Below are 12,740 nucleotides of genomic sequence, written 5' to 3'. Positions count from 1 at the left end.
GCTTCACCCAGCGGTATCTCCACCTCTGCTGCTGCCTCTGGCCCTGCTCCACTCAGAGGTGTCTCTGCCTCTGCTGTTGCTGACTGCGCTGGTCCACCCAGCGGCTATGCGGGGGACCATAGAGGGATTACTTCACCATGGACGAGGTGAGGGCGGAGCTCTAAAAGGTGCATCCTGGTAAACCAGCTGGACCTGATGGCATAGCACAGAGGGTCCTGAAGGACTGTGCTGCAAAGCTGGCAGTGCCTCTGCAGATGCTCTTCAACCGCAGCCTGCAGACAGGGCAGGTGCTGAGGCAGTGGAAGACCTTGTGCATTGTGCCAATGCCCAAGGTCGGGAGGCCATCAGTGGTCAAAGACTACAGACCAGTGGCCCTGACATCTGTACTTATGAAGACCCTTGAGAGGCTCCTCCTTTGGCTTCTTGGGCCACAATTCCAGCCTGTACTAGACCCTTTACAGTTTTCCTATTGAGCGCACATGGGTATGGAGGACGCTATACTGTTCATGCTGCACAGGGCACTCTCCTTTCTTGACGGTTTGGGGGGTATGTGCGGCTTATGTTCTTCGACTTCTCAAGCACATTTAATACCATCCATCCCTTTATTCTGAGGGATAAGCTTGAGAAGTTGGGTGTGGAGCAGGTATTTATCTCCTGGATCAACAGCTACCTGACAGAGAGGCCACAGTACGTCAGGCTGGGGCAGGCAGTCTCTGAACTGCACAAACAAGCATTGGCACTCCCAAGGGAGTGGTCCTCTCCCCATTCCTCTTCACAATGTATACATCTGACTTCACCTACAGGACTCCAACATGTCATATTCAGAAATATTCTGATGACACAGCTGTGGTGGGCTGTGTGAGGGGAGGGGATGAGATGGATTATAGGGCAGTCATCAGGGAGTTCACCAACTGGAGCAGGTGCAATTGGCTGGTGCTGAACACCAGCAAAACAAAGGAAATAATCCTTGACTTTGGCAGGAGGAAAGCACAATGCCTACAAGTCAATATAGACAAAGAGGGCATTGAGGTGGTCCCCACGTATTGTACCTTGGAGTCACAGCATATAAAAGGGGACAAAGCAGACTGTTCTTCCTCAGAAGATTGAAATCCTTTGATATTTGCAACAATATGCTTTTTCTTTTTTATCAATCTGTTGTGGTCACAGCTGTATTGTTTGCTGTTGTGTGTTGGGGGAACAGCATGTCTGTCAGGGACAGTAACAGACTGGACAAATTTGTCAGGAAGTGCATGTCACTGATGGGGAGGGAGACAGTCTCTGTGGGGGAACTGGGAGAGAGCAGGATGAGGTGTATTATGAACTCTATTATTAACAACAAAACTCATCCTCTACACGACACTGTGGTTGCTCAGAAAAGCAACCATGAAACTGTTTAACACCTCTTGCAAATGTATTTTTAGTTTTAATGGGCCTCATGTATCAAAGTTGCGCACTTGTGGTGTAAATTTACATTGTAAATTTGAAGTACACCAAAGTTTCTGTGACATGTATCAAGCAGTGCGCACCTGCCCATTTCCGGCGTATGCCTGATGTGACCTTGATAAATGCGGTGGGTGAAAACAATCGTAATTATAATAAACACCCCCATAAATATTCAGACTCCGCTTCAGACAGACCCTCATTTTACGACATGGAAGCCAGGAAGACGGCAAAGAAAAAGAACTCCACCAATCACGAGGCGTGCCAATAGAGCATCAAAAGCGGCCGTTGTATCAATTGTTTTGCAGTATAATCAAAAAAGTGTTACAGTGGTCCCTCGTTTATCGCGGGAGTTAAGTACTCAGCGTTATTTTTACAATTATTATAGACGTTTTAAAACTGTAAACACTCTCAACGTTCAAACCTTAGTAGAAAAATAAGACCAACCTGTTTTCAGGCCCAAACATTTGTTTGAGAAATAAAAATAGAACGTTTTCCTATAAATAATTATGATGGCTTTTAGAACTAACGAATTTAATTCTAACGATCAACGTACGAGGTTGGACACATAAGAAATTATTAATAGTGACTGACCAGTATTTCACAGTTCCTCTGATCGCGCCTCTTCGTCCTGGCGCTGCGCCTTTTTCCACTGAGTCAAACCTCGCTGCAGGTGTCTTTGTCCGAGTGAAGGACACAGTTATGGGTAGTTGTTGGCGCTCTTTTTTCTTCTGGGTGAGAAGATTCTTATAAACAGACACACAGAACACAATGCACTGTAAAAAAAAAAAAAAGCATGCAAAATTGGACTAAAAAATCTGCGAAACTGCGAGGCCGCGAAAGGTGAACCGCGTTATAGCGAGGGACCACTGTATTCTCTTTTCACGTCAATAATTCTTGACGTGGATATTTGCTAGCTCAATTAATAAGACACACCTAATTTTTCAGATTTCTTTATTTTTAAAATTTCTTTCTTTATTTATTTTATTGTAACAAACAAATGGAGAAGACAAAACCTGATTGCAGCACGGGCGAAGGGAATGACAACACTACAGTTGTAATAATTTCATTGTCTAAAACGATCACACCACGTAAAGTTAAGCTCCACGCTGCTCTTGCTCCAGGCTCGAAATCTGGAGAAAAAGGCGAGCAGCGCTTTCTTTGCGGTTAGCGCTGTGGCCACGGATCGTGCTCGATAGACCAACAATTTGTATTAATTATTATGTAGTATAATCAGGAAAGTGTTATTTATGTAATATATGCATTGATTTGTATGATGGCACTGTTTATCATGTTGATCATTTACATTTTTATGTGGATTCCTGTGCTGGTTCATTTTGGTGTATAATTTACACCACCTCTCGACCTGGTGTATATTTTCAGCGCAGTAATATATATCGCCATACGCAACGTTGATACATGAGGCCCAATGTGTTTTTTTATATTTGTCTTATTTATTGGTATTTTATTGGATGGATGCATTGTGTATGTATGCATGCTCTCGGGCACATGAATTTCCCCTAAAGGGGATGAATAAAGTATGTATGTATGTATCTGGGGCAGTACGGTGGATTAGTGGTTAGCACTGTTGCCTCACAGCGAGAAGGTCATGGATTCCATTCCTGTGGCCTTTCTGTGTGGAGTTTGCATGTTCTCCCCGTGTCTGCATGGGTTTCCTCCGGGTGCTCCGGTTTCCTCCCACATCCAAAGACATGCGGGTTAGGTGGATTGGAATCTTTAAATTGTCCTTAGGTGAGCGTGTGGGTGTGTCTGTGTTTGTTTGTTTGTCTGTTTGTGGCCCTGCGACAGACTGGCGTCCTGTCCTGGGTGTACCCCGCCTCGCGCCCTATGACTGCTGGGATAGGCTCCAGCTCCCCGCGACCCATAATTGGACTAAGCGGTAGAAGATGGATGGATGGATGGATGGATGGATGGATGGATGGATGGATGGATGGATGGATCTATCTATCTATCTATCTATCTATCTATCTATCTATCTATCTATCTATCTATCTATCTATCTATCTGTCTATCTATCTATCTATCTATCTATCTGTCTGTAAGCACAATCCCCAATTCATTCAGTAGTGATGATGATCCAGGTGATCTGCCCATCCAAGTCCATTCAATGCTTAGTTGAATATTACATAATTAGTGATAATAATGATGGTGGTCTGGCTTGATAAGGTGAGGCATACTTAAAAAAGCAGTAATGTTTTCAAGAAATGAGATATCTGCCTTCAGACAGTAACTCTTTAGCCAGATGTGGATGAGATATACAGTGAGGAAAATAAGTATTTGAACACCCTGCGGTTTTGCAAGTTCTCCCACTTAGAAATCATGGAGGGGTCTGAAATTTTCATCTTAGGTGCATGTCCACTGTGAGAGAATACTTATTTACTGCTGCAAATAAGTATTTGAACACCTACCAATCAGCAAGAATTCTGGCTCACACAGACCTGTTAATTTTTCTTTAAGAAGCCCTCTTATTCTGCACTCTTTAACTGTATTAATTGCACCTGTTTGAACTTGGTACCTGTATAAAAGACACCTGTTCACACATTCAATCAACCACACTCCAACCTGTCCACCATAGCCAAGACCAAAGAGCTGTCTAAGGACATCAGGGACAAAACTGTAGACGTGCACAAGAATGGGATGGACTACAGGACAACAGGCAAGCAGCTTGGTAGAAGACAACAGCTGTTATGATTATTTATTAGAAAGTGGAAGAAACACAAGGTGATTGTCAATCTCCCTCGGTCTGGGATTCCATGCAAGATCTCACTTTGTGGGGTGATTCTGAGAAAGCTCAGAACTACACAGGAGGACCTGGTCAATGACCTCAAGAGAGCTGGGACCACAGTTACAAAGATTACATTAGTAACACATGATGCTGTCATGGTTTAAAATCCTGCAGGGCAGCAAGGTCCCCCTGCTCAAGCCAGCACATGTCCAGGCCTGTTTGAAGTTCACCAGTGACCATCTGGATGATCCAAAGGAGGCATGGGAGAAGGTCATGTGGTCAGATGAGACCAGAATAGAGCTTTTTGGAATCAACTCCACTTACCATGTTTAGAGGATGAGAACCCCAAGAAAACCATCCCAACCGTGAAGCATGGGGGTGGAAACACCATACTCTGGGGGTGCTCTTCTGCAAAGGGGACAGGACGACTGCACCGTATTGAAGGGAGGATGGATGGGGTCATGTATTGCGAGATTTTGGCAAACAACCTCCTTCCCTCAGTAAGAGCATTGAAGATGGGTCATGGCTGGGTCTTCCAGCATGACAATGACCTCAAACACAGAGCCAGGGCAACTAAGGCGGGGCTCCGTAAGAAGCATTTCAAGGTCCTGGAGTGGCCTGGACAGTCTCCAGACCTGAACTCAATAGAAAATCATTGGAGGGAGCTGAAACTCCAAACCTGAAAGATCTAGAGAAGATCTGTATGGAGGAGTGGACCAAAATCCCTGCTGCAGTGTGTGCAAACCTGGTGAAAAACTACAGGAAACATTTGACCTCTGTAATTGAAAACAAAAGCTACTGTACTAAATATTAACATTGATTTTCACAGGTGTTCAAATACTTATTTGCAGCAGTAACATACAAATGAATTATTAAAAAATCATACATTGTGATTTCCGGATTTTTTTTTTTTTTTTTTTAGATTATGTCTCTCACAGTGGACATGCACCTAAGATGAAAATTTCAGACCCCTCCGTGATTTCTAAGTGGGAGAACTTGCAAAATCGCAGGGTGTTCAAATACTTATTTTCCTCACTGTGATTGTGTTCAGCTAATTGCAGATCAGTCAGAGTAGCATCCTTTACAAAGCCACCTGGTTAGCAGAAAGCCATGTGCCGCACCACAAAAGATTGGACAACAAGCACTGACCACAGTGTTGTTTAATACATCTAGATGCACAAATTAAAGCAAACATTTCAAACTGTCTTATCATGTTCACCTTTTAATTTCACAGCCAAATGTCAAAGCAAGAATAAATGGTCTTTCCAATACTATATTTGTTGAAACACCTCCACATGGTTGCAGTGTGCCAGTTATCCATTACAGTGCATGTAACAGGCCTCATCCGGGTCGTCCGGTTCTTGTGTACATTTCTGTATAGGGCTGAGCATGTACAAACATGCAGATGCATTCCAGAGTCAGGGAACTATGGGAGCAAAAAGCAAACAAAAAAATGTATACAGCACTGGCAACCTAAACTGATGTTGGCTTAAATTACAAAGCAACACTCCAGCCTTTATGTTTGTTACATAAGTGACCAGTTACACTCTAATATTTTAGAGAAACACTGCAATGTGAGTTTTCTTTGCCATACAATAACTTACACTTGGCAGTTGATGTACACAGCAACTGAGGACATCAGTACAAGAATCAAAAACATCATATTTCAGAGAGGTTGTGGACTTCTACACAGTTTATATAGTTTCATTTTGCTCTGTCACTGTGAAGACAGATAGTTCGTCACAGCAGAAAGAAGACAGGAACAAAAAATCCATTAATGCCATTTTCCATCTGGAGATAATAGTTGTCAGTTTTATGTTGAATCCCCGGAGAAATGCTATAAATAAAATCTCATGCATATTAACGTTTGCCTACGTAGCTAGAGTTCTTTCTGATGGATGTCCTCCTACTGTTATTTTAGATGAGCCTCTACTGGCTTCTGGTGTTGGAAGACAATAGTGTCTTGATTTACTGTTTTTTTTATTGTACATATAATATGGAAGAATGCCAACACTTTGTAATAAGGGTACATGCATTATCAGTACAGGTATTATTCATGCACAAAGTTATACGTGATCTGTGCATGATGTCATGCATTATTTCCCCATGAATCATGGGGAAATAATATGGTTTTAGAGTTTTGCTTTAATTAATGTGTTCTTCATGCTTGAGGTCACACATGAAATACTTAATAAACCTGACATTTACCCTGCACATCACCGAAACTGTAATGGCAGAATATTGTTTTCACGTGTGTGTGTGTTTGTGTGTCTGTGGACCAGATAAGTCAAAAACAGCTGGGTGATTTCCTTAAAACTTGGCAGGAATATTACTTGGATATATATATCTACAGGTCATGAGATTTTGGAATAGTTTTGTCAAAGGTCAAGGAAAATGTGGTTTTCTGTTTGTACATCTCACCAACCAAGAAGCCCAGATGGGTAACCTAAAGCATATATAGAATGGCAAAATACTTGTAATTGATTGTTATGAATGACTTCATAATGAAGTCACACAGAAGTCATATGATGAAGTCATACACAGTCAAAAACACCATTTCCATAATCCCCCTGGTGGCACTGTGGCGCCAGCAGAGTTCTGGTGTCGCCGACCAAACAGTCCCCTTTAAAAATCGGTCCACCCTGCCTTCACTGCGACTTCATTCCGCTTACGTCATTTCGGAGCGTCGGCAGCAATTCACCGATTATCACCTAGTTCCTGTTTAAAACTGCACTCTATCTCACAGACAGATATCTGAAGCTTTTGTACAACAATCATTTCCAGTTAAATTCAGCATTATTTCATAATTAAAGATGGAGGACCGATGAGCGCACCACAGCAGCATGAGTCTGACTCTCTACACACAAAGTGATCAAAGGGAATAATGTGATTATTAACTATCAGATGATAAATTAAAACTTCATAAATCATTCTAAAGTCAGTTTTAAGGAGAAACTAGGCCATGTTAAGCATAATCAAGGCAAGTATCAAGGTGAATTGCTACTGATGATCTGAAATGACACAGGCGCAGCAGCAGCACGTCAGATTCAGGCATGCTGCTGTGGTGCTCTGATTGGTCCCCTGTCTTTTATGATGAAATAATGCTGAATTTATGTGGAAATGATTGTTGTACAAAAGCTTCAGATATCTGTCACTGAGATAGATGATTGGAGTGCAGTTTTAACCAGAAATGAGGCGATAATCGGTGAATTGTTCCCAACGCTCAGAAATGACGCATGTGCAGTGAAGGCAGGGCAGACCGATTTTATGGGATACTGTTCAGTCAGTGACACCAGCTTTTCAAAGCCATGGTTAGCAAGGATGTGGATAGCGCTGATTCGGTGAGTTCAGGAGCGATTATGATGATGATACGTTGTCCCAAGTTGAGAGGGTTATCTGGAAGAGGTGTAGCACCTGTGATGAATTTCTGCTGTGCCCCGATGTCTTGTTCACGAGGTGTGCTTACATTAAACTCTGCTGAAACTAGCCTTTTGCGTAAGTCAATGGCTATATGAGACAGCGTGAGATTCACAACTGCGAAACAGCAAATTGCAAATATCTGTATACCCAAGACAGATGTTTGCACATCTACATTTATTTTGTGGCATGGAGAGCACACAGGTTATGCCTCAGCCCTCTGATGTCTTTCATTCTTAATGATTGCTGAGATGTCAGTGCAAGACGTAATGCATATATCATGCAAGAATTCATGGACAAATTCATGGCAACCTGTGTGCGCTTATTGTTTAGACAGGAGTGGGCATGAAGGGCTAAATCGGTGCAGGTTTTTCTTAGTACTGATTACCTCAGCAGGAGATTTCACACATGACCAAGAATAAGTTGAGTGGAGATCATCAGTAAAACCATCTGCTGAGGTGATCACTTGCAAGAAAAAGCTGCACTGGCTTGGATCTTCATGGCACACTGTTGCACACCTCTGTGTTATGTGTTTCCATAAGAATTGTTGTTGTGCTCACACATTTCTTTTTTATTTGTCTCCAATGTTCTTGCAAACAGCGAGGAGGAGGCCTCCTACTCAGATTTCTATCCCATCATCTCTGCGGACCTGATGTCGGTCAAGGAGCTCCTGGATATCGGGACATTCCCTCACCACAGGACATGGTGAGACACGAGTGCATTACAAATATTTTTGGACAACATAAAAAAAATGTAGCGTGTTAATTAAACAGGCACGAAATCAGCAATTCGCAGGTTCAACAGCAATCAGTCCACCCACAGGGCAAATTTATGTCTCTATGTGCAGCTCCAGACTCTGACACATTTCCGTCTGATTTTCCATTTTTGGAAGGCTTCTCTGAATACAAAATACCGGCTTCACTTCTTACTATGTGAAAATCTCTGTTGATGTAAGGCGTCGAACAAGTCGTCGCTTCTCTCCACAGAACTTCCTTCCTGGATGAGATCAGCTTGTCATACAATTCTGCCTCGCCATCAGCAGACACCTCCACATCCTCTTTACTCCCACTTTGAGAAAAGGGAGTGGGTCAAGTTTCACTGGCGCTTTGCCCTGCACGCTATTACAGCAGCACCACAGCAAAATTTCTCAGCTGTCCTTTTATGCCGAGAGTCGTGATCAGCAGTGGAAATCAGAATTCTTTCAGCACCCTTATGTGCTTGGGGGGGCACCTGGGCACGTCATTTACTTTCTCACAGATCCAACTATATGTGAATCATATTTCATAATCTTGTTCATTTTTACTGATGGGGAAGAGGAAGGAACTGAAAAGGGTCTGGCATCACAACATCCCATCTAATAAAGGGTGGGAAGCAAACTGGCTATAATAATCAATCACAAATACAATATATCATGAAGTCAGACATCCAAAAATTAATGAAAGACTTTTTGTGACTGGTAAAAGATCATATAAATTACATTCTGCAAATACTTGTGCAGTGACCCACAAAGAACATTTCATTGGTCTTCTTCATTGAGATTCTTTTGAGGAAATGAAAAAGGGGTGAAAACTGAAAATAGTGTCAGAGCTACACTGTAAATCCCTGCACTCAAACACCTTGAGGAAAATGAATACCTGAAAATATTTAGTGTTAGAGTATCGCAGTTAAATATTTTAGATAACTCAAATAATTCAGCCATACAAATTTATTTGAAGTAAAACAAACTTTATTAATTAGTGTCACAATAAATTACCAATTTATTTTCCAAATATGAGTAGGTTAGACAAGCACAAATCAGAAAAAAGTGGAAAAGGATATAAATTAATCAATCAGTCATTCAATCAGTAAATTAATAAAGAAATGTGATTCTTACATTTAATTTGACTTTTACTTTATTGCAAACAGTATGAACCCAAGATGTTTCATGCCCCTCTCCCCGTCCTATATGTTAATATACAGCCATTTCGGGCAATAAGAATTGTGGGGTCTTTTTTACATTCCATCTGATTCGGCTTGGCCTGGTTTGACGGGGCCCTTATCACCCTAACATGCAGTACATCCCTTCCTGTTCTCTCCCTTTGTCTGACCAAACTGTACAAGTCCTTTTCTCCTTAGGTCACACATGGTTTACACACAGACAGACAAGTTTTGTGCAGCTAAAACAGCTCAGGGTCAAATTGACCCCAGAAGAACACTAATGCATGCAATATGTGGTCAGCACACTAAAAAAAAACATCATGATGGTTTTATGCTTAATCAACTGTCACCAACAAATTAGGAACAATCAAGAAATAAGGTCAACTGTTAATTTTTTGAATGATAAACATTGAATGGGGTCAAATTGACCCCTAGGATAATAGGAGGGTTAAAATGTCCCAACACCATTTCTCTTCCCATGCACACCATTATACAACAAGTTGAACCCACCTAAGATGGTCCTGGCGTTACTTCATTTCCACCTGTTCTCTTGCACACACAGTTTGTCTGCCTTTCTCTTCTCCATCATATCAGCCAGTTATCTCCCTTTGCCAGTTATATTGCCAATATTCAATGTCCTGACTCTCACTTCCACTCCTCTACTTTCCCTCCTCTCCCTCTGTCTCTGGGCATGTTCTCCTCTTCTTCCCCAGCAGTAGTCTAATTTCCACTCGTACCCTGCTGGGCCTTAGCATGGCGGTCTTGTTAACTTGGGCCTTGATTGATCCAGTATGGAAATTTGATTTGTATTGAGATGAGATATACTTTATTGATCTCACAGTGGAGAAATTATGTTTACACTCCATTTACCTCACACAGCAATTAGTCCACAATTTTTACTTGTTTACCGTAATAATGGCACACATTAGAATTAAAGACAGCACATACACATTTGACATTGTTTATGTGCACTAAGTTTGAAGAGGTCCCTTATCCGAATTGAGGCAAGTGGATGAAGGTCACCCAGCAACCCTGAGATGCACCACCGTCAGCTTGGGGGGAGGAACAGGGACCAGCTGCAACTAAAACTGCACCGCCCCTGCAGAAGGGGGAAGGAATGATGTGAGCAGAAGCCGGAGTGGGGGGTGTTTGATGGGGGGTATGAGGGGGGTGGGGGAGGGAATGGAGCATGCTTCAGTCCTATGAAAACAGTTTATTGTCTTTGTGAGTTGAGATAAGAAACAGCCAAATGTTCTCCAGGCCGAAGACAGTGCTCTGGAGGAAAACAGTCAGGCAATTTGTCCTTCAGGCTTGATAAGCCTGCAGTGTTGTGGTTTGAGCAGTGAAAAACACTTTAACAGTTCCACTTGAACAACCAAATCCCAAATATGAATTAAGAATATTCCCAATTATGAATTAAGAATATTCACCAGCCTCCGAAATCTTCAACTTCAACTGTAAGACATGCATCTGCTCCAAGATGTCATCCAATTTGCATCTAAGTTCAAGAGTCATCGTAGTCTGAGAATGCACTGCCTTGTCAACCTCGTTAATCATGATGGACAAGCGAGGGGCCATGGTTCTTGATGCCGCCGTCTTGCCAATTTTCCAGTAGATCAGGCAGCACATAAGCCAAAAAGTACCACCCCTGCTACCATAAGACCAAAAATGAATAAATCCTCGATGTCCTCAACAGAGAAAGGCGACAAGCATGCAATATGCCAAGACCCCCAGGAGTCAAGAATATAGCCCGCAGGATACGTTCCATCTGGGCAGGTAGGATCCCTTGGTCCTGACCTTCTTGTAGAAAAAATGGTGTCAATAGCGTACAGAGACCAGCTAATCAATTCCATGGTTAATCCAATAAGTAGTCCAATATATCCAGTATCCAATATAATTTGAGGAATTCACAGTCTGGTGAAATAGGGACTTGAAGGTTAAAACAGAGCAGCGATAAGGGAGAGTGGAGGAAATGCGACCGCCCTCGTCAGAGTCCTATTCTGCATAGTCGTGTGGCCTTTATATATCGATAACCAATAATTATCGAAGCTAATGTTTTTGCTAGCGGATTAGCTTTTCAGATAAGTTTTAAAACCAGCAATGGACCAATTATCTTCTGATAAATTTAGTCTGATAACATTTTTTTTTTTTTTTTGCTGGTAAAGTGAGCAAAGTTTAACAGTCAAAAACGTTTGTAAATCCTAAGTGCTAAAATCAAACATTTTAGTCTGTTTGTTGTGTGTTTGTTGCAGACTGGCTGCCTGTCACTTGCTGATGATGTCAGCATGAAGCGCAAAATGTGATTGCCTTTTCAACGCATGGAGCATTGTGGGTAGTGTAGTTCAGATTCACTTTGCACGCTACAGTGAGTGAGGCCACTCGACACAAAAACAAAAGGACTAATTTTAACATTATTTTATTTTATTTCTTTGTGGCTGTAATTTAATTGCCAAGACTCGGTGGGGGAGAGGAGCTCTCACGGACCAGCTGTCATGCTTGGACCTGGCTCGGGATTTAGGTCCGGATTTTCAATTATGTCCTGTATGGTTTTCTGGTTTTAGTTTTCATATGTTTTTACTTTCTAATGTAAATCTCAGTTTGGTTCTGTTTATTGCTTTTCTTTGCTTTGCACTTTTGTCACTGGTTCATTATTTGGTTATCATCTATTTTGCAGCTGGGTATTATATTCCTTCACTCTGGGTCCTTTAAGATACTTTAGCCTTAGTTTAGTTCTGTTTATCACATTTATTGTATAATTCTTGGTCACAGGTTTTTGTTATTATTTATCTTCAGTGTTGCTTATCTGATTATGTTCCATTTGTTATTCATTGCATTTTCTGTTTCCAAGGTCTGTTAGAAAAGTATGGGACCTTTTTATTTTTTCAAAAACCTGATGGATTTGAATCACGTGTGCTTACATGAGCAAACCTTGAACCTTCATGCGCATGCATGAACTTTTTCACGCCTGTCGATTGCATCATTTTCGGGTAAGCAGCCTTTGTGTGAGGTGTGTGTCGTGCGCTCGGCGTTTTTTTCATTCCAAGGAAAAAGACGGAACGACTGGAGCAGCGCCGCCAAATCTTCTGTCACAGTGGAATGTTCCAAAAAAGTGCTGATGTCCACCTCTTCCGCAATTTTCGGATAGTCACACGACGGTCCCGCATGACCACAGCGTTCACTGTGGAAATGATCTGGTCATTTCAGCGTGTTGATGGCCGAC

At 42.0% G+C, this 12,740-nt stretch overlaps 1 protein-coding gene across 1 annotated transcript in view; it reads left to right on the top strand.

The window, feature by feature from the left end:
* Positions 1-12,740, top strand: part of myom3 (myomesin 3) — a 362,966-nt gene that overhangs the window by 30,773 nt on the left and 319,453 nt on the right. Inside the window, exon 3 of the mRNA XM_034174111.1 lies at positions 8,204-8,308. Within this exon, the coding sequence (XP_034030002.1) occupies positions 8,204-8,308 (105 nt within the window). The remainder of the gene's footprint in view (positions 1-8,203; positions 8,309-12,740) is intronic.

This window comes from Thalassophryne amazonica, chromosome 7, assembly GCF_902500255.1.
Source record: "Thalassophryne amazonica chromosome 7, fThaAma1.1, whole genome shotgun sequence".
Lineage (NCBI taxonomy): Eukaryota > Metazoa > Chordata > Actinopteri > Batrachoidiformes > Batrachoididae > Thalassophryne > Thalassophryne amazonica.
Note: the sequence above shows the minus strand (reverse complement) of the source record. Positions and strands in the feature narration are given on the sequence as shown.